Consider the following 19,075-nt stretch of genomic DNA (forward strand, 5'->3'; position numbering starts at 1 on the left):
GAAAATCCTGAGATTTGTTAGTCAACTGGTTGCCTGAGTAAGGGTAGCACTTTCCAGAGGCTAGTACAAGGCTAGAGGGAGCTGAGATAAAGCATTCGACTCTTTCCTGCCTTTTATTTTACTGAAAGTTAGTGTTACATGTCACTTAAGGACACACTCTGGCTGCCAGTTAGTTTGAAATCAATAATTAATAAGCGTTTATTCACTAAGAGGGACTCCAAAATGAAGGAAAAAAACCCACTTAATTTCAGTAATTGAAATATCTCCTGGTTGTCATAAGGAAACACTAGAGATTTTACTAAAAATGGGCAATAAGGCATATTGATTAAAGTAAGAGTGTTGCAGGACAGAATTGCTGTCATCACTTGAGTGGGAAAATACTGACACTGGTCCAAAGAGTTAGACTGCAGAAGAAGGCTTGGTTTTATTTCCCTGCAATGCTACCGGTTTCCTGTATTGCCTTAGGCAAGTCACCTCATTTCCTTTTGCTCCAGCTCTTCCTCTATGCAGTAGAAATCTCTCTCACTGGCACAGTGTGATGATAAATCCATTAAAATGTAAAGCACTCAAATGTTACAGAAAGAAAAGCAACATCTATATCACAGAATGGATGTTAATTATTCTAAGTTCAATTTATGTTTATGATACACTGTTCTAATTGCTTTCTTTTGTGTTATATGTACTGTACTTTATTCTGCTCTATTGTATTCTGATGCTTTAGGCAAAAATCCCATAAGCTCAATATTTCAGCAAGTTTTGCAATGGAAGTATCTCACCGTTATATTTGTTTGTTTCATTGCACTTCTCATCTTCCTTTCTCTGTTAATCTATCAAAATGCCAAGATTAAAGCAGAAAGCCAGAATCTTGCCACATACGACCATATTCATGATTATACCACTAATGACCATATTCAGGTTGTAAAGCACGTACTGTCATCCTCCTCCAGGGCAAATTACTTGAGGAGAGCAGAGATTTTCAGAAAATAATTTCAGATAGCAGAGTAACTTTGCATTTCTCAAGGAGGTCACTGTGACCTGGTGTCAGCCAATACTTCTGGAAACCAAATCATGAGGAAAGACGTGGAGTGGACCTCTTTAAAGCACCTATGCTACAACAGACTGCACCTCAGCATCCTCCAGACAATTTTCCTATGTCAGAAAACACTGAGGAAAACTGTCAAGTCTTCTAATTTATCCAGAAGATAATGACAGGACTGGTACACAAGGAGAGTGACCAAATCCCAGATCAGCAAGCAGAAATTGAGGACTTCCTCCACACTTAAGAGTCTATTAGTTTGCTCAGAACTTTTATCTGGAGTTTCCCTCATCCTTTAAGAGACAGTGCAAGTATAAACTGCATAGCTGTAATATGTTTCACTGGAAAACGCTGCTTTACAACAGTGCATTTTAAAAGTTATTAGCCAGGAAGAACACAGTCTGGGCACCCAGTGTTTAAAAAGCAGAATCAGATTTTGCACTGCTTTACTTTGTCAGGGCTACGAACACACCCTGTATGCAAAGTCCTCACAAAGCAGAAGACAGCATCATGCATTTATATTATGAAGGCAAAACATCTTAAAAGAGAGAAATCAGGCCCGTAGCATGCAGATTAGGAGAAATTCAGTTCAGCTAGACAGAAACACAGCGCTCACCGTACCCGCTGGAGCTGGTGAGCCCAGTTCAGTGTGTCATCACCAGCACTGGGGCTTCAGAGCAAGATGCCAGAAACCCTGCAGGAATCCCAAGCTGGTATAAATCGGCATATGGTTGCAGAAGGCAAGTCATCTAGCTATCTATTGCCATCATCTAGCAATAATGCTCCTTCTGCTTTTCCTTCTTAAGTTTTATATAATATGCTGCTTTTCATGCGGTGGTACTCTTAAGTCAAAATAAACTAAATTAATTTTAAAAACCTATGATTTGATTACATTTAATTTTTTTAAGTCAGTGCAGTGATGGAAAGTGATGATTTTAATATTTTACAGACAACATAAATATACTTCTTTCAATCCCGCTCACTAGATTATGTATCTTATGGTATGATACTTTGAGAGTACTTTTTCAGTTTTTCATTTAGGATGATTCTGGAGGAGAACTCAAAATACGCATGCAGATAAGCACTTTAAATGGTCAAACTAAACCCTTTGAAGCCTGTAAATCATGGAAATGGAAACTTGCTCATAAAACTCTGCTGCTGAGGAGTTACAAAGGGAAAAAACTACCATGAGCAGATGTCACAGACCAAGAATGCCGTCTCACTCAGTCTCCTTTGCAGCCATGGATAAGAGTTTTCCAATTTACAGAACAAACACAGGATTGTCATTCTTCAGCACTTTCATGGCGTGTTAAAAGGTACCCTAAAATCGAGTGCTTTCTTCATGTCTTTCCTTGATAGGTGCTGCGGATACTTGTTGGTTTTGGAACTGTAAAAAGGTTCGGCTTGTTCAGTTCAGTCCCTGGTGTGTTTTTATATTCCTTCCTTTTTGAGAACATTTGGTGACTTCACCAGAATTTGGGACTACATGAGCAATACAAATTACTGATTCAAAAAAATCTGGTATTTTCAACAGCATTTCAATAGCATCTTTTCTATAGCTTTTTGAATTATTATTTTAAAGATCCTGGATTATGCCAAGCTAGTTTGTCAGAGAACTTCTAGTCCCTGCACGATCTATAAAGCACTTGCTAGTTCAGAAAGATTAAAAAAAAAAAACCCTTTCCTTTAACATGTTCAATAGGCTTATTAAAGACTTAGGCCAAGATTTTCCAAAATGCCATGTGATTTGAGGGATCCAAATAGGAAGAGAGTTTATTCCACAAAAAACTCACAAAAATCAGCAAATACTCACAAAAATAAGTAAATTTTAAAACCCTACCTAGTACAAATTCTCTAGTTCAACTACCTTCATTAGTCCCTGAAGGCTAAAATTCTTATGCTAACAAAACACTCTTTTGCCCCATCACTGCATAAACAAGAAACATAACACGCTGCCTGACCACCCAAGCCTTAGTCACAAATGCAAGTGTCCAGTCTGAACAGTTCCCCCAGCGTTTCCCTGCACTAGAGCAAAGAGGCTCCTTAGAAACCACAAAATCTGGCTCAGCAGGACAGTTCCAATCTAATTTACATTTATGAAAGTTCAGGCACCTATGAGCTCTCATCACTTTAAGACATCTAAGTCACATCAGAATCAACAGATCCCTGTTAATATATATACATCATCTACATCCGCAGGAGACACTTTTTCTGAGTGCATAATGCATGAGGAAACCTACTATTTCTCACTGCTCAAATATAAGTGCCAGGTGCTTTTGCCCAAAGCTCCCTCTGAAATCCCTGGGAGCTGTGGGATCACAAGAAATGTAGGACTGGACTCCAAATCACCACACAGAACTTTGCCAGGTTCACGAGTACCACTGCAGCCCAATCAAAGAACTAACCCTAGAAGCAAGCATTTGAAAAACTCAACATTCAGGAACTTCTGTAATACTTAGAAAAAGTTTACCTATAGCAATGAGTGCTGGGCGATCTGCTATCTCCCCTTTTACGTGTGCTCTGTACAGACAAATGTAGCATTTTCTCCATAGCTTTTTTTGGGAGGAGTGGAAGAATATGTACCTAATTCCAAAAAGATGATACTTATCCTGTTTCCTGGCCTGGCCTATAGTTAAAATAAATATGTTTAAATAAGTGATATGCTTAAGATAACACTTAAGCAGCTGAGGTCTGGAATACTCAGAAATGTTAGCATATGCTTCTTCGACTCTCTCCTGCCTACCTTTAAAGTACATCATGCTAAAGGATCAGAAACTGTTTTGCATTTTGCAGAACAGTTTGTAAGATTTAACTAAAATAAAATTGTGCTTGAAAAGAAAACAACTGTTATTAATTCTGGCTCTAAGACAAGCCTTTTGGCTTCATACTTTAAAGCCTTACTTCAATAAATATGATTCTCTGTCTTATTTTTAAGTATATTTAAAACTGCACAGTCCTGTACAAAAATTCTGAAGACGACACACAAGGCTGAAATAAATTGATATATTATAACGGAAAGGCAAAATACAATATACATGGTGAGTCTAATAAAGAATTTTATTAAGTAACTTTGAATCCAACTTCAAACCACTCCACGACTGACAAAGCACGCGTTCCTAAAATTGCTTTAAAATGCTGTTCATGTCGAGGCAAAAATATATTTCAAGGAAAATCGGCACATCCAAGAAACAAAACCTTTTTTTCTAGAACTATTCGTCTCCAGTTCAGTGATAGAGCTTACCGCGGGCCTGCCGGACAGAGCACCGCAGCCACCCCCCGCGGCAGCCGCCCAGCAAAGCCACGGCTTCGACTTCGACACGCGACCGAACACCTTCTACACAGCTTTAAAGATTTTTTCTTTTTTTGCGCCCCTGGTTTTGTCAAAGCTTCCAGAAAATTGCCTGCTTTGCTTGAATTAATTTTCCTTTCGGTAGAAAGAGCCCGGTCCCTCACGCCCTTCTGCCCCCCGCGGCGGGGGCTGCTGCCTCCCGAGCTATCGCTACCGAGGGGGTCGGGACCGCTCGTCTTTCTCCCAAAACTAGGAATTTCAGACCTTCCCCGAGCACCTGTTCATGATAACTCTCTTTTACCATCCCCTCGGGCTGCGAAGAACTAGGAGACACGAAAGAACCGCGATGAAGGGCAGTGAAAAGCACTCGTCGCTACCAGGGCAAGGCTTTGCCGCGCTCCCCACACCCACAGGTGCGCCGGCCCGCGCAGTTTAAAGCCGCTGCCCTCACTACCCTCCACCGGAGCCCCGCCAGCAGCACGGCACCCAGCGGGGTACGGCGTCCCCCCGCGGCCGGGCTCCTGAGGGGAGCGGCCGCCCCTCTCCCCGCCGTGTGGAGCCCCTGCTGTCCCGTCTCCCCGGCGGCGGGACGAGGGAAGGGCACGGCGCTCACCTGTGGCTGCCGGCGGGAAGACGCCGCCTCTCTCCGCCGCCGGAGCCCTCGCTGGCAGGCGGCCGCCGTCCGCCGCGGAGGGGTTAAGCACTTGAAAAGCCCATCTTGTCGGGTAGGGACCCCCTGAGGGGCTGATTTGTTCCGCCGAGGGGCACAGCTTGAGAGGAACGGGGCTGGCGGGGAGGGGACGGAGCTGGGCAGGGCTCGGCGGCGCCCCGGCCCGCAGCAAGTTCTCGATGAGGAAACTTTTGCCCAGGTTGCCGAAGCCCGGCGCCGCCGGCAGGTTGAGGAGGGCGGAGGAGCCCACCAGGTCCCAGTACAGGGCGCTGGGCAGCATAGCGAGGGCTCTTACCCCGCCTCGCTCTGCCCTGCCCTGCCCGGCCCAGCCCAGCCCGGCCGCCGCGGCCCCTCACTGGGCTGGGACGGGGCGCCGGGCTATGGGGCCGGGCGGGTTTGCGGGGCGCCTCCCCGAGGGCTGAGAGGAACAGAGCGCAGAGCTCGGCGGGGCTCTCCGCGGAGACGCGGCGCGCCTCTTCGCCGGGCTGGAAGGTGTGTCCAAACGCATTCATTATGTCAGCCGGGGACGGGGAGTGATGGACGCGGCCAACAATGCCGCCTTGCCCGGCTAGCCCCCCGGGGGAAGGGGGGTAGGGCGGAGACCTGAGCACTCCTGGCGCTGGGGCGCCTGCCCCGCGCTACCCGCCCCCCCCGCCCGGGCCCGCCGCCATGTCGGGAGGCCGGGGGCGCCCCCTCAGGGCGCCTCCCGACATGGCCGCGGGCCCGCGCCTCCCGCTGCGGGGCTGCACCTGTGTGGAGGGGAAGGGAAAGGCCTCCGGCCTCCGTCCCGGCGGGGAGGTGGCTTCGGCGCTGGCCGCGGCGAGATCATGTCGACCTAATGATCCCATGAGGTAATGGGAAGATAGTCATTAGCTCACTCCCTCTGGGCATTTTTATCTGGCCTTTTTTTTTTCTTCCTTCTTTTGTTACCCCCCAATACACACACACGCTGGATTTTCAACATTTGTCTCAATAAATCTGATTAAGATCAGCACAGTGCTGTTAATCATGTTTTCCTCGAGGTGTGGGATGATTCTTTCTGTTGGCATAAACATCCTTTGGGAGGGATGGGTCTGTCGTACTTCCTTGCATGTATTCTTATTTATTTTCTTGCAAACCATGTAATATGGCAAAGACGTCTCATTTTCCAGTTCAAACATGCCGAAAGTTAAAATTGGATGCTGTTCCCAAAGACCTGAAAGCATTTTCCTGTTTTGCAGATAAATCCTCTTATTTCAAAGCAGCTGTTCACCAGTCTCATCTTGGGGATATTCCCTGCAAAATTGTTTGGAGCAGATATGTCCCTTATTTCTCTATAGCAGTAGGGGCATAACCCCTTGGACATCAGGGTAGTTCATAGCTAAAACCAGTTGGAGAAGTAGAATCATCTGTGTCCTCAGACAGCAGATGGGAGGGATGATTTAAGTGCTATGGTACTAAGGAATACCTTGGGAGGTGTGAATCAAGCACTCGGACATCCCAAGCTTTCCTTCACATCCTCGGGCAGATTGGTCCTGCCGGAGTTTGGGCACTTACTCTGTTGGCACCAAGATGTTGTTACCCGTGGTGAACAGGAACCAAAGAGTTGATAAGGATACTTCACACCAGGGGCCCCTGTAGTCTGACCCTTCTGTCTTCAGCAGAGGAAGAATAAGACCAAGACAAGTGTATCTGGTTGTTTCACCCTGATACGCTCCCATTCTCTAACTGTTCACAGCTTAAAGGATTTTCACAGCTTAAGCACTTAAATTTACAGATCTGAAGGCCTTAATTTTTGTAAACTCAAGATATTAATGCAAGTATTTTTTACCTGTGAGCATTTTGAGACTGGAGTTGCCTCTTGCCATAGAAAAGGACAGAATCTAGCCTGGTGGATCCCAGAGTACATCTGAAGGTAATCATTGTAATATTAAGATGCAGAAATCTATATTTATCATGTTTCTAACAAAAAGAAGCGAGTATTCCCAGGAGGGCACCTGCTTTTGAGCATTGCAAGTAGCTGCCTTTCCAGTTACCCCTCGTAAATTTATTCATTCTTAAGGATTTATTCTGTCTTTTCTTTCACTGACCAAGTTCTCAGAGAGTTCCCAAGGGCCTGAGACACTGAAAACCATAATTCAACACTTGGGATAGTGCAGTTAGTCCATCCAGCTGTGCTGCATGAATAAAAGGTATTCACCAAGGAAAAGATGGTTGTCAAAGACAGTAACCTTCAAAGGCAGGCTTGGGGTTTGGTTTCCTCCAAGCCGTTTCTCATGCCAAAGTGGCTATTATTGTGTAAATCTCAGCTGTGTAGTTCAATAAAGTTTCATAAACAAATTACACATTTCTGTGAAATGTAAGCCCAGCACATGTAGCATCTGACAGTTTGCTGCATGGAAGAGAGTGATTGGTTGCCACATGATGGGCTAACAATTAATGTCAGGTTTCATCTGTATTTCCAGGGTTCAACCCGTTCATTGCAATGTGTTTTTAAGCAGTTCTCTTCCCCACTCCTGTTTTTATCTATTAGTGGCCTCTCACTCATATTCTGGATCTGCTGTCATAGCTGTATCAACAAAGCACCGTGAACCAGATTGGAGAACTCATCCAGGTTTTAAATAAAACAGTAAGAAAATACTATTTTTCAGGAGATTCCCAGTGCAGACTTATAGCCAGTTGTGCGAGCTTAAGAGTGGTAGAGTAGAACAGCTGAATGAACTCATTAAACCAGGGCAGCCTCTGAATGCTTTGTCTCTGGGACACATGGCTGTAGCTAGCAAATTCTGTTATCCTCTGGGCATCTGATAATCAGGTACAGTCAGGCCCAAAAGATGTTACCTGTCAAAAGCTGGAGAGCACAGTACAAGAAAGCATAGGTTCCTTGGTCAGATCTGGAGTATGAACTGATTTGAGTGTAAAAATAAGTGGCATTCCTAAACCCAGATCCTTTCCAGTGAATGCAGTCTGGAAATATGTGACAAACAGATCCTTAGCCAAGGACCTGGAAAGACATTGCGTGTGTATTACCTGGATACGTACAGTAAGCAGAGATGGTATTCACATGGTGAATTCTCATTTCTTTGTTTCTGCAAACTTGGAAGGTACTTACCTTGTATTTAGATTTTGCTAATTATTTAATTTACCTTAACCAGACTAGAGAAGAAAGTTTGCCTTAACTGGCTATCTTGGCTTGCATCAGGTGATTGGAAAACATGAAGATTCACTTCTCGGGTTGCAGAGCTTAAAAAATGTGGTACATGGAACATATGTGAAATGCTCAGCACTCTGTTATGCCTTCCCCACTGAGGCTCATGCGTACAGTCTTGCTGCCAAAGCAGACAATTTATTTAATATGCCAAGCACAAGATCTGGTCAACTAAATCAAAGTCTCCCTAATGATGGCTCTTCTGCATCAGCTCTGCCCTTTCTCAGATGGCATTTATCTCCTTGAGCTGGGGTGTCTCTCCCTTGCAGCTTCTTCCCTGTAGCAATTGACGTTAAGCCGAATCCTGCCTTTAGTTCAAACTTTTCTTACAGGCCTTCCCATTGCTTAACAGGAAGCATGCATATTAGCTGTCAGATGTTCCTCCTAACTTACTTTTCAGTAATTTCTCACTAACTTGTTGACATTTTACTTACTTCTTCTAAAGCTGCCAAATAATGGCTAGTTATAAGTTGCAGCAGTCAGCCACAAAATCCAAAAATCCAAATAACAGAAACAATTCTTTATTAATTTCTTTATTTTACACTCTAACAGATTAAATCAGCATCTACATTATTAACCAGATGTATATACATTTAATTTTCTTGCAAGCCCTTTTTGACAAGGAGAACCTCCCTGGCTAAGACAGCTGCTTAAGGATTAAGGAGCTAAGGTTTAGGTCTGCACTCCAGTAAATTACTCCAAGATATTAAAAGGATAATGGGGAGACTCCTTTATTTTACTGCATAGGCTATGTTGGAAACCAGTAGGTATCTCAGGAGAAGATGTATTTTCGAGGACCTTGTGATAACAGCAGCTGAAAAGCCTTGTAATTCTAAAGAAGCATGTAAACAGAAGAAAAGTCCTACCTAGCCCAGGGCAAATTCACACTACGTTGTTCCTGACTAAAGTTTTCCCAAAGGCATCTCCAGTCAACATGGATAAGATGCCTAAAATTGATTTAAGAAGATAAATTAGTCATTTAAATGCTTTTTACATTCTGTTAAAATCAGACACTCAAAAACTTCAGCATACCTGCCATTTCTGGGCGTGAAGACGTCAAGTGGTTCGAGCTGTCTGCCTCCATACTTCCAAACAACCTTCTTTGGCAGCCTGAGATGCTCAAACTGTATTACTGACATTTTATTCCATAGAGCCAAGAACTGGAGTCTTGATATAGAAACAGATGCGCGCTTGCAGGAGACAGAGATGAGGTAATTGAATACAGGTCCTTCCTAATGCTCTCTTTGCTTAGGTGTGCTAAAGGCAGCTCTACCCAGTTGTAATTTTATTGGATTCTGTGTTTGACACTTTAGAGACATCTATTTGACCTCACTTATTATTTCCAACTTGCTTTTCCAGCAAAAATAATGCCATACTCTCCATACTTTTCTGCTTGTAAGCTTTGGTATGACATATTCTAGCCAAAAGAATAATACACAAATCCTACCAGAGTGTACATGCACTTCTTGAGATTGATCCTGAAGTCCTCTGGCAAAAAATGCCCTGGACTTAGTCATCAAAATGCACTTCTGATAACATAATTATCTGCCATTTTCTAAGTTAAATGTATTTTCCACAGTCCTGGAGGTGGATGTCCCACACTGTTTCATCTAACCTGAGCATGGTAGACACCAGTCTGCAAAAGTACGTTCTTCAAAATAATACCAAGCTTGGCAAGCTCAGGCTGGGTGATGTCATCAGTGCAGAGCTGCTGTAGAGTTTTAGGCAGATTTTACTCTAAATTTCCCCTCCCTGCTCAAAAATCACTCCCTTGATATTTTGGGGATAATCATATATGTGGGGGCTGAGTGTCCTGGCCTGAGAAAACAACTCACTGTGAGGTTATGCTAACCTGGGTACAAACCACTCTGGTGAGCTCTGACCCAGAGACACCACAGAACAGCAGTGATACAAGTAGCACAGGTACTCAGCAAACCAGGAACAAATCTTCTGCTCTGCAGGAAGGATTTAAGTTTTGACCTTAAGTTTATTTCTATGTTCTTGTAGCATCCCAAACTATTCTGACTCACACCTGCTGCTTTGCATACCGTGAAGCTTAGGGCACAGTTCAAATAAAAAGTATGGCACCTGCATGACGTGAGGCAAGAACCTGTTGTAAGCTAACTTCTTAAGTGTAGCCTGCACCAAAAAAAAATGTGGTGACTTGCACTGTGCAGACTTGCTGGACAGGTGTTAGCCTACACCACTTTGTGATTGGGTCTCCTGCAGGCAGCCTGGGGAAGCCTTTGGTATCTCTTTCCAGGAAAGGGCAAGGTGTGGAAGGAGAGGAAAATTAGATTTGGCCAGAAGTTGCATGCAGCAGCACGGGGCAGCCTCAAGGAGAGCCTGGGTGGGCTGTAGCTGCCCACACAAGCCACTAGCAAACCTCCCAAACCTTGCCAGCTGCCTTATGAGGGAGGAGCAAAACTGGCATCCAACCCACAACATTAGAAGACTGGGGGCACCCTGTTGTTGCCATTTTGATTTCTGAGAAAGCAGTTTGCTTTGACACTTCTCTTCCTACCTCCTGCTGGTTTGTGGTTTGTTTTTTTTTTTCAGTCTTGACATCCTGAAAGCAATATAAACTTTGCCAGGTTAGTCGGGCTTTTCAGAAGTCTAGATTTAGCTAAAGCATTTCACAGCGCTCCCGGCTGAACTTAACCATTCACCAGGAAACTCTGCTGTGCTTAGGAATCACCATCATTCTGAACAAACACAGATGGAATTAGCATTCTTTCAATCCAGTTCCATAAAAAGCTTCAAGAGCTCAGTTTCAAATGACTGAAGTCATTTCCGCCAAATCTGGCTTGGCATTAGATCTCAGCAAGTTGCAAAAAAATACACAGAAGTGAAATGTTGACGTGTGAAAGAAGTTGATTCCCTGTCAAGTTATGTTGCAGATGTGCACAAATTCTTACTGCAGCATGACTTTCGTGCATGATTTCAACACATGTTGAAAGCTAGCTTTGTGGGTGTGACTCAAGCTTTTAAAACTAGGCTTCTTCCTGCAGAAACCACAACACAGGAAACTTCAGTGCTACAGGATTTTACTTGGAAATTTCATTTTCATAGTGTGGAGGGGTTTTTTTCACCTCTGTGACATACCGGGAATAAAGTGGAGTGTGTGAAAGAGAGCTTACATAATGGAACTTGTAATTCACATTTAATTACACAGTAGCAGGATCTACTGCTCCTGCTCTGATACAAAGGAATCAGAAGGCAGTATATAAAGCATACAGTGATTTCTTAGAAGATGACTTATATCCCTAAGAATAAATCATATTTACAACTCCGCTGATGTGAAATACAGAGCTTGTCCAATAGTCTGTCCAGCATCACCTTCTATACCTTGGTATGGTTTACGGTAGTGTTGATAACTTCAGGCATCTGGTGATATAAAAAACAGAGCAAGGTGTTCTGGATGTCTTGGATACTTCACACAACTTCTATTGTGTACCTTTGTCCTCTTGGGGAAGTGATGGTGTTAGACTTGTGTAATTGTTTTAAGGAATGTTTCTCAATATTGGATTGACCAACTGAAATCCATGTAGTGCCGAAAAGTACCAGCTATTTCTGCGGTCGGAGCATTGTGATCCTCTCAGATCATAGTTTCAGGCTGTATTTTTAGGAAAAGACTAAATTATTAAATGTCCTTGTAACAATTTATAGATTTAAGTAGTTTAAGGAAGATGAAAGGGTCACAATTTTCTTTATTTCCCCTCCCTTTGCAGGAGGCTTCCTCTGCCTGTTCTTGCCCATGGTCCATCTTCCCCCTATTTCCTATTTTACAGCTGCTGCCACAGTTTCCAAAGCTTTAACATCTTCAGGTGAGAGGCTACAGCACGCTGCTGCACTGCTCCAGCATGGGTGAGTCTGTCTCAAAATAACTGGGGCAGACGGACAGTCTTCTTGTATTCCGTCATATGTTTCAATTAATGTACTAGTTTCTTTACTGTACCTAGGAGGGCCCTACAATACCTCACATGCAGATAATGCTATTAAAAGACAAATTAGTCACCAGCATATTATCAGAGGATGCATACCCTCCTCATGCTTACTTTGAAAAGAACAAATCCAGTAATTTTTTAAAACCTTTTTTCTTAGACATGAGAAATAATTGTTTCCAAAATAATAGCAGAGAATTGAGGAAGTGGGGGGGGCGGTATGAAAAAGAGAATATTTCCCCTGTTATCAACCTAACTAATTTCTTTTAAACTTTGTAACATAATGCAGAGGAGCATGCGAGGTGGGTTACTGCATTCAGAAGCATTTTACCCTCAGAGGTGAAGGTTCAGAATTTGTTTAGGTCCCAAATGGCTGACTTGGATGATTCTGGCACTTACTAACTGGAGTGTTAGGTAGTATAATGAAATTTCAAGGCAAAGAAAAACACAAATAGCTTCTGCAGTTGTGAAAGAAGTAAAATCTTGACAGCTAGGTCTCAACCCAGCATTTACAATACAATTGCGTGGTCCATTAGTCAAGCAAGAGTCCTTCTCAGGTAACATGGCATAGAAAGTACTGGACTGGTTTCCTGTGGCAGTTCCTTTCACTGCGCACAATCATAACATCGTGGAGATTTTCTTTCTTTTTCACCAAGAGAAGCAAGGCTGTTACTGGAATAACAAAAAAGAAATCTAAATTCAGAGCAAATAGAACAATGTGGACTGAGCTGGACATGCTTCTTACAACATATTTGCAAATAGTGCACAAGAAATAGAGGTTTGGCTACGTTTTGCTGAATAACAAATAATTACATAAACCAGCATTGTTGTTGAACATAGCCATTCTTTTATCCAAGGACACCATCTTTTCTCTTTCTGCAGGAGGAATGACTGTAATCTCTTTTCACAGGAAGAATGGTGCAACTGCCAGTTTGATATTAGTAATTGAGCACTTTGCCTGCGCAATTCAGGGACCATCTTTTGTGTAGGTCTAGCCAAGGTGTTACTGAAGAAAATAGTAGTATTTCAGTGTAGTATTCTTGAAAGGTTTGAGCCTACCTGATCCAACGAGCTGAAAGGTTACATGCATGCTGATCATGGTAGCTGAGCACCACTAAAGTCAAGATGGCCATTCATATTAGTTAGGCTTTTGGAGAACTGGGCCTTATAATTTCCCAAGGAAATCTCACTGTTTAGCTATCAGAGCTTTGTTGTGTTGTGGCAATTTTTCTGCTCACAAAGGAACCTTTCATTATCATGGTAAACAATAACAGATCGAAGCAAAACCCCCAAATATCCTGCTTCTTAGGAAACAAGCGTGAATGCTTCACAATTTGGGAGGCGGGAGGAGAGAAGAGAAGGTCTGCAAAACTGCAGTAGGGGTTATGGTCCAGCAGGAGAGTAGGTGGGGAATCTTGCGTGCTGCTGGCTACCGGACAAAGCTTTTATTGCAACAAGCAGCATAGGGACCAGGCAGCCTGACCGAGCACCCTGACCCAAAGGAAAGCAGGATTTCTGCAAGCAAAGAGAATAGAGCTCAAACCTACCCACCCTAATTTCTCCTAGTGGCTTCAGTGGGGCAAACTGTGAGACTGAGGCAAGGATCCTGCTAAATAATCTCCAATATTATATTTTGTGTAGTTTTCCCAGTAGTAGTTTCTGGGAAAATCTGCCCTGTGTGGTACATGCCTTTTTGGTGTTGCGTTTTACTTTTTGTTTTTCCCAGACACATGACATGTCCTCTTTGAGATGTATAGGGCACTATGCCATGTGTGTCACATCTTTCCTGCACATGATCTATAGGTCTGTCAAATTCCCCTGTTTATCACAGGAAGAGATAGTAATCCAGTAAAATCCAGTAAAAGCAGGATTGGAAAAACCTTTTAAGACTAAATACACTTTAGAGTTTAAATCAATTTCATAGTTTATTTAAAATTAAATAACTTCATTTCTGGAAATTCTTTATTTTAATAAACTAGAGCTATCACAGAAAACCATTAGCATTTATTAAAATTCCTCTGGAAATTTTTTGTTTACCAGACTATGGAAAAAAAAATTTTCAGCTGGTTCCTCATATGAATAACAGAAAAGATGCATTTACTTCTGTGTACCAACTTCTTACCAACAGTGCTCTCCACTGTTGTTTCCAAAGCCCAAGGTACCTGAATGTTTAAGCGCTTATCTATATGACTTCAGCCTTGTCTCATGTGAACGTCTGCCAGGCAGGAACTCGGCTGTCAGCTTCATCCCATCAAAAAGCCTTCCAGTGCCATGAGCTGAAGGCAGGTTCCAATTGTTAAGTCATTCTGGCCCGGGCTGAATTTAAAGGCAGGCTCCTGTAGCTAGCGGAAGTTGCTGAAGGCAACGGCTCAGCAAAAGGCATTAAAATCATATGTCTCATAATTATTCTTTTGACTCAATTACCCATTTACTCTTTATTTTTATATCCAGTGGAACCTGAGGGCAGCAAATACTGCATAAGGGGAACAAATCCTGCATAATAGTTCTTGTTTTGGTACATTCACTTAGTGGTGATTTATTAAGGACTGCTGAATAAGCCTGATTAAAATGCATAAACAGTTCTGAACAGTAAACAACCATGTCTAAGGATGAAAAAATGGGACCCACATGCTGTGCATGGAAATTGCCCTTAACAACATGGCCTATTGTTGAACAGATAGGAAGCCAAAGGTTGCTTGTAATCAAATTTGAAGTTTCCCATCACTTATAAAAGCAACACTTCCTTGTGCAAACGTTTCAATTTGTTGCTGTTAAAAACTGCTTCCTGACTTAATCCCTACAGGAACCCACAATTTCTTTGATTGTCAGGTAGAAAGACAATTTCAGATAAAGTAACTTTTAGATTTAGACGAAGTAAAATAAATAAGCTTAGGCCAAGCATTCCTGCAGCAATAAAACCTGCATAGTTACTAGATTAACTAGTAAAAATGACCCGTTGCATCAATTTAACCTCTTCCAAAAATTTCCTCAGTTCTTGCAATTAAAATAACGCAAAATAGCAGAGATATATAAAGCACAGATACTCATTTATAGTACAGCAGTACTAGCCCTCCTAGCTTTGTACAGCAGCTAGAAGCTCCTTGCAGATATTTTGTTTTTCCTGTAACAAGATTAATTACAGAAATTTTCATATTCAATATCTGATCTAATGTACACTAAAAAGTTAGTCTTTCATTGTCTGGGACATTGAGTCATGCTTAGAGCAAACACAGGTACATTTCAAAAATTAAAAGTTGCTTTTGATTACTTTGACAAATGCAGCTTCAAAGCAAGGAAACCCGAGTCCTAGCTGAACTATGAATGCCGTTACATTTCCCTCTGGATGCAACGGGAGCTTTGCCAGAGGCTTCCAGGGAGCCAAGATTTCACCCACTGCGTTTGAGGTCTTTGAGCGAATTGATGTCTCCCTAACATTGTTAAATATTTTTTTTTATGTAACAAATAGGAGAAAAAAATATTTAACTGTGTCCTCATGTATAAAACATGATTCTCTATTGTCTGTGATCTTTGGAAGGTCCTAGAGACTTAGAGGTCCCTAACAACTGGAGAAAGGCAAATGTTGCACCCATCCCCAAAAAGGACACGCAGGGGAACCACAAGAACTAAGGGGATCTTTTGGGATTCAGCACAGACAAAGGCAAAGTGCTGTCCCCAGGAAGGCAGCACCCCTGCAGCAGCCCAGGCTGGAGAGGGGCAGGCTCTGGGGGCCTGGCAGGCAGCTGTGTGCCCTGGCAGTGCCGGCAGCCAGCTGCCTCAGGTGTGAGCAGGGATGCAGCCTCTGGACTGGGGGAAGCGATCATTCCCCATTTCTCAGCACTTGTTCAACCACATCTAGATACTGCATCCAATTTTGAGCCCACTGATGCAAGAAAGAGATTGACAAACTGGAGTTCGGCAGAGGCCCTCAAGCTGATTGGGGGCTGGAGCACTTGCCCAGTGAGGAGAAACTGAAGGAGCTGGGCTTGTTCAGCCTGAAACAGACACAGCTTCAGGGGGCAACAAACAGCCCCCCAGTACCTGTGGGGAGGTTAGCAAGGAGATAGATTCAGGCTCTTCACAGCAGAGCATGGAGAGAGAACAAGAGGCAACAGGCATAAATGGAAACAAGAGGGATTCAGACTGAATAAAAGGAAAAACTTTTTTCCCATGAGGACTGGGCAGTGGAAGAGGCTGCCCAGAGAGGCTGTGCAGTCTTCATCCCTGGATGTTTTCAAGACCCAGCTGGATAAAGCCCTGAGCAACCTGGTCTGAGCTCAGAAGTGACCCTACTTTGAGCAGGGCGCTGGACTAGTGACCTCCTGAGGTCTTTCCAGCCTGAATTACCCTATGAGCCAATTCTAGTTTTCAGGAGCAAAGTTCCTGGTGGAGGTCTGTGTAAACTAAGCTGCAACATCAAACCAATTTTTAATAATGTTGTGATTGGGAATTGTTCATGTAATAGGCTTTTACAGTGTATATTGGACCTCAAGAGAGAGCTGCCTGTGCTGAGAGAAGGTGGTGAAGAAAGAATATTCCTAGATCTTTCTGGAGAACCTCTATGGCCCTTACTTATGGTTCCTTATACTGGGATAAGACTAGGATCCACAAAACCTCAAGTCCTTCTGTATTTAGGCATCTTCTGGGTAAAAATTGTAAGCTTCTATTTTTGCAGATACCCTTTTTAGACCAAAATACTGCGATTTTTATTTCGTATATCACAGGCCATGGCACTTAAGCTGAGCACAGCAAGGACTAGGAGGTCTGTGGGGCAGGAGAGAAGGCATTAAGAAAAGACCCACTCTGCAACCTGGGCATAAGTCCTTGTGTTCTGCTGCAGGATTGCTTCTAGGTTTTGCATCGGCTGGCCCAAGGCTCCCTAGCTGTACACCTGGCTAAAGCATAAAAAATGGGTATCATCTTTGTCACTGAAAGTATTTTGGCTAAAAAGAGGCCCTAATTACTGTATTTAGTCTTAAGGTTTTCCATCCATTATGCACACCCAGATTCTGCTGAACAAAGCAGGCCCTTCCAGGGATGTCAGTAAAACCAAACCTAGGTGTGGGTTCCCGTGAAGGCTTAGGCATGGGATAGGCACTGGGGTGCTGACCTCTGCCTTGGAGGGTGACTGATTCCCTTGGGCTGTGGGAGTAGTTGGAGCCCATGGGGGATTTAACCGTTGAAAATACAAGTTTTGTGGTTGCCCGAAAGCTGGCAAGAAGTCCGATTGGGCCAATGCCATAGACACAGCGGCCTGTAATCATACTTCAAAGGTTATATCTGATAAAGGTCTGATTGAAAGCATATAATTAAAATTTCCAAGGGTTTCTGTTGGAGCTAATTGTAGCTAGGATGATGATAGTTGGTAGAAGGGTACTTATGTCTTTGGAAATTAACTATTTTATAAGCAGTATGAACCAGCAATAGTATTTTTCATCCAAACCACAGACTTACTCAAAGTTTATGAAGTCAAATATAAAAATGAAAGTTCTGTCTCACCTTTGCTTTGGGTCTTACCTAATTTGGGCATTTGACTTAGAAAATTCCTAAGTCAAAATTAGTGAAAAGATCATTATCTATTTTAGGAATACTTCTTCTCACATTAGAACAGTGTTCATTGTCTTGGTTTACTGATGGCTTTTTCCTGACACAGAATGCTATTTCAAGCATGTGTTAATACTGTTAAGCTTTCACTTAAGATTAAGGTTATACCTTAAATATTTTAAGAGTGATGGGAGTCAGAGTATCATGGTGTGCGAGGCTGTATGCATAAAACTGTGCTGTGGTGAAAATACAGGATTGCATATAAGAAATCCTCTTTTTCTTCCTTTCATACCTTACAGGTCGGCATGAAAAGAATTGTTGTTCTATGAAAAGAATAGAAGTTCCTCAGATGTGAGATACGCTCTGTTATTACCTGCACTCAGTGTCTTTTACATTCTTCACTTGTCTGCTTTTAATGTGCCGCCAAATTAGCATACCAAGCTGTAGATGTTCATTTACATTTTGCTCTCCAAGCAAACAAATAGAAAAGAAGTTATTTCCTTTCCCAGATTTTTACAAGTATCAAGCGATGTATTTGAATTTCTGTTATTACTCCTAAAACCTTTTTCTGATTATTTTCACAGAAATGCAAGAATAAATTTTGAAAATAAATATGATCTCAGATTCATTACCTTAAAGTATCTATCTTTTCCAATACTTTCAACCATTCATTTTCTTTCTCTTTACTAAAATTCAGCCTTACAAATTTTCTTCTGCTTTGCACAAAGGCTCATCTGTTACAGAGTGTTTGTATATTACTGGAAAAAATGCTGTACCTAATTACAATTCTTATGACGTTCCTCAATTTATATCTGTTTAATACAGCTCTCTTATTTCATTTAAGGAACCATTTTTCCCCAGTGTAAAATGTCACCATCAATACTGCATTTGATGATGTTACATATCAATCTTCTATGTGATTCTAAATCAAAAGGCCTCTATGTAGTCAGCTTCGGATGTCTCCTACTTCACACCTGTCAGTTTTTATTGTCTTTCCCATGAAGAAGTTAATCATGTTTGTTAAACAGTTTTCCCTTTATACATCCATGCTGACTAGTGCGTATCTGTTTATGTTTCCCAGTTATCTTTCCAAATAATTACTGAAACAATTTTTGTGTTTTGTGTTTTTTTAATATAATAAATCATACCTAGGTGGCATGTATTTGGGAGGAGATCAGTTAACTGAGACACTGGGCCAACAGGGAGAACTTGTTTAGGGGATACCCTAAGGTTACAAAGAGATGTAATTGCCCTCTGACATGTTTACCATGTGTTATTTAACCTATGACTGTTTGTCAGTCTGTCTGTCCTATGTACATAAACTTTGATTCTGCATTAACCATCTATAAGCACATTACTGCACCCAGTAACCCCTGTTTAACCCCACTTCTCAGGTCGTTGAAAGAGA

At 42.5% G+C, this 19,075-nt stretch overlaps 1 protein-coding gene and 1 long non-coding RNA gene across 2 annotated transcripts in view; one reads left to right on the plus strand and one right to left on the minus strand.

Moving 5' to 3' along the window:
• Positions 1-5,730, minus strand: part of DBX2 (developing brain homeobox 2) — a 21,870-nt gene extending 16,140 nt beyond the window's left edge. Inside the window, exon 1 of the mRNA XM_064448228.1 lies at positions 4,939-5,730. Within this exon, the coding sequence (XP_064304298.1) occupies positions 4,939-5,275 (337 nt within the window). The 5' untranslated portion in view covers positions 5,276-5,730. The remainder of the gene's footprint in view (positions 1-4,938) is intronic.
• LOC135312690 (uncharacterized) lies at positions 4,961-18,768 on the plus strand. The gene is made up of 3 exons (XR_010372381.1): positions 4,961-5,050; positions 11,974-12,049; positions 17,967-18,768. It is a non-coding gene; the product is annotated as an uncharacterized LOC135312690 (long non-coding RNA).
• The last annotated feature ends 307 nt before the right edge of the window (positions 18,769-19,075 follow it).

This window comes from Phalacrocorax carbo, chromosome 1, assembly GCF_963921805.1.
Source record: "Phalacrocorax carbo chromosome 1, bPhaCar2.1, whole genome shotgun sequence".
NCBI lineage: Eukaryota > Metazoa > Chordata > Aves > Suliformes > Phalacrocoracidae > Phalacrocorax > Phalacrocorax carbo.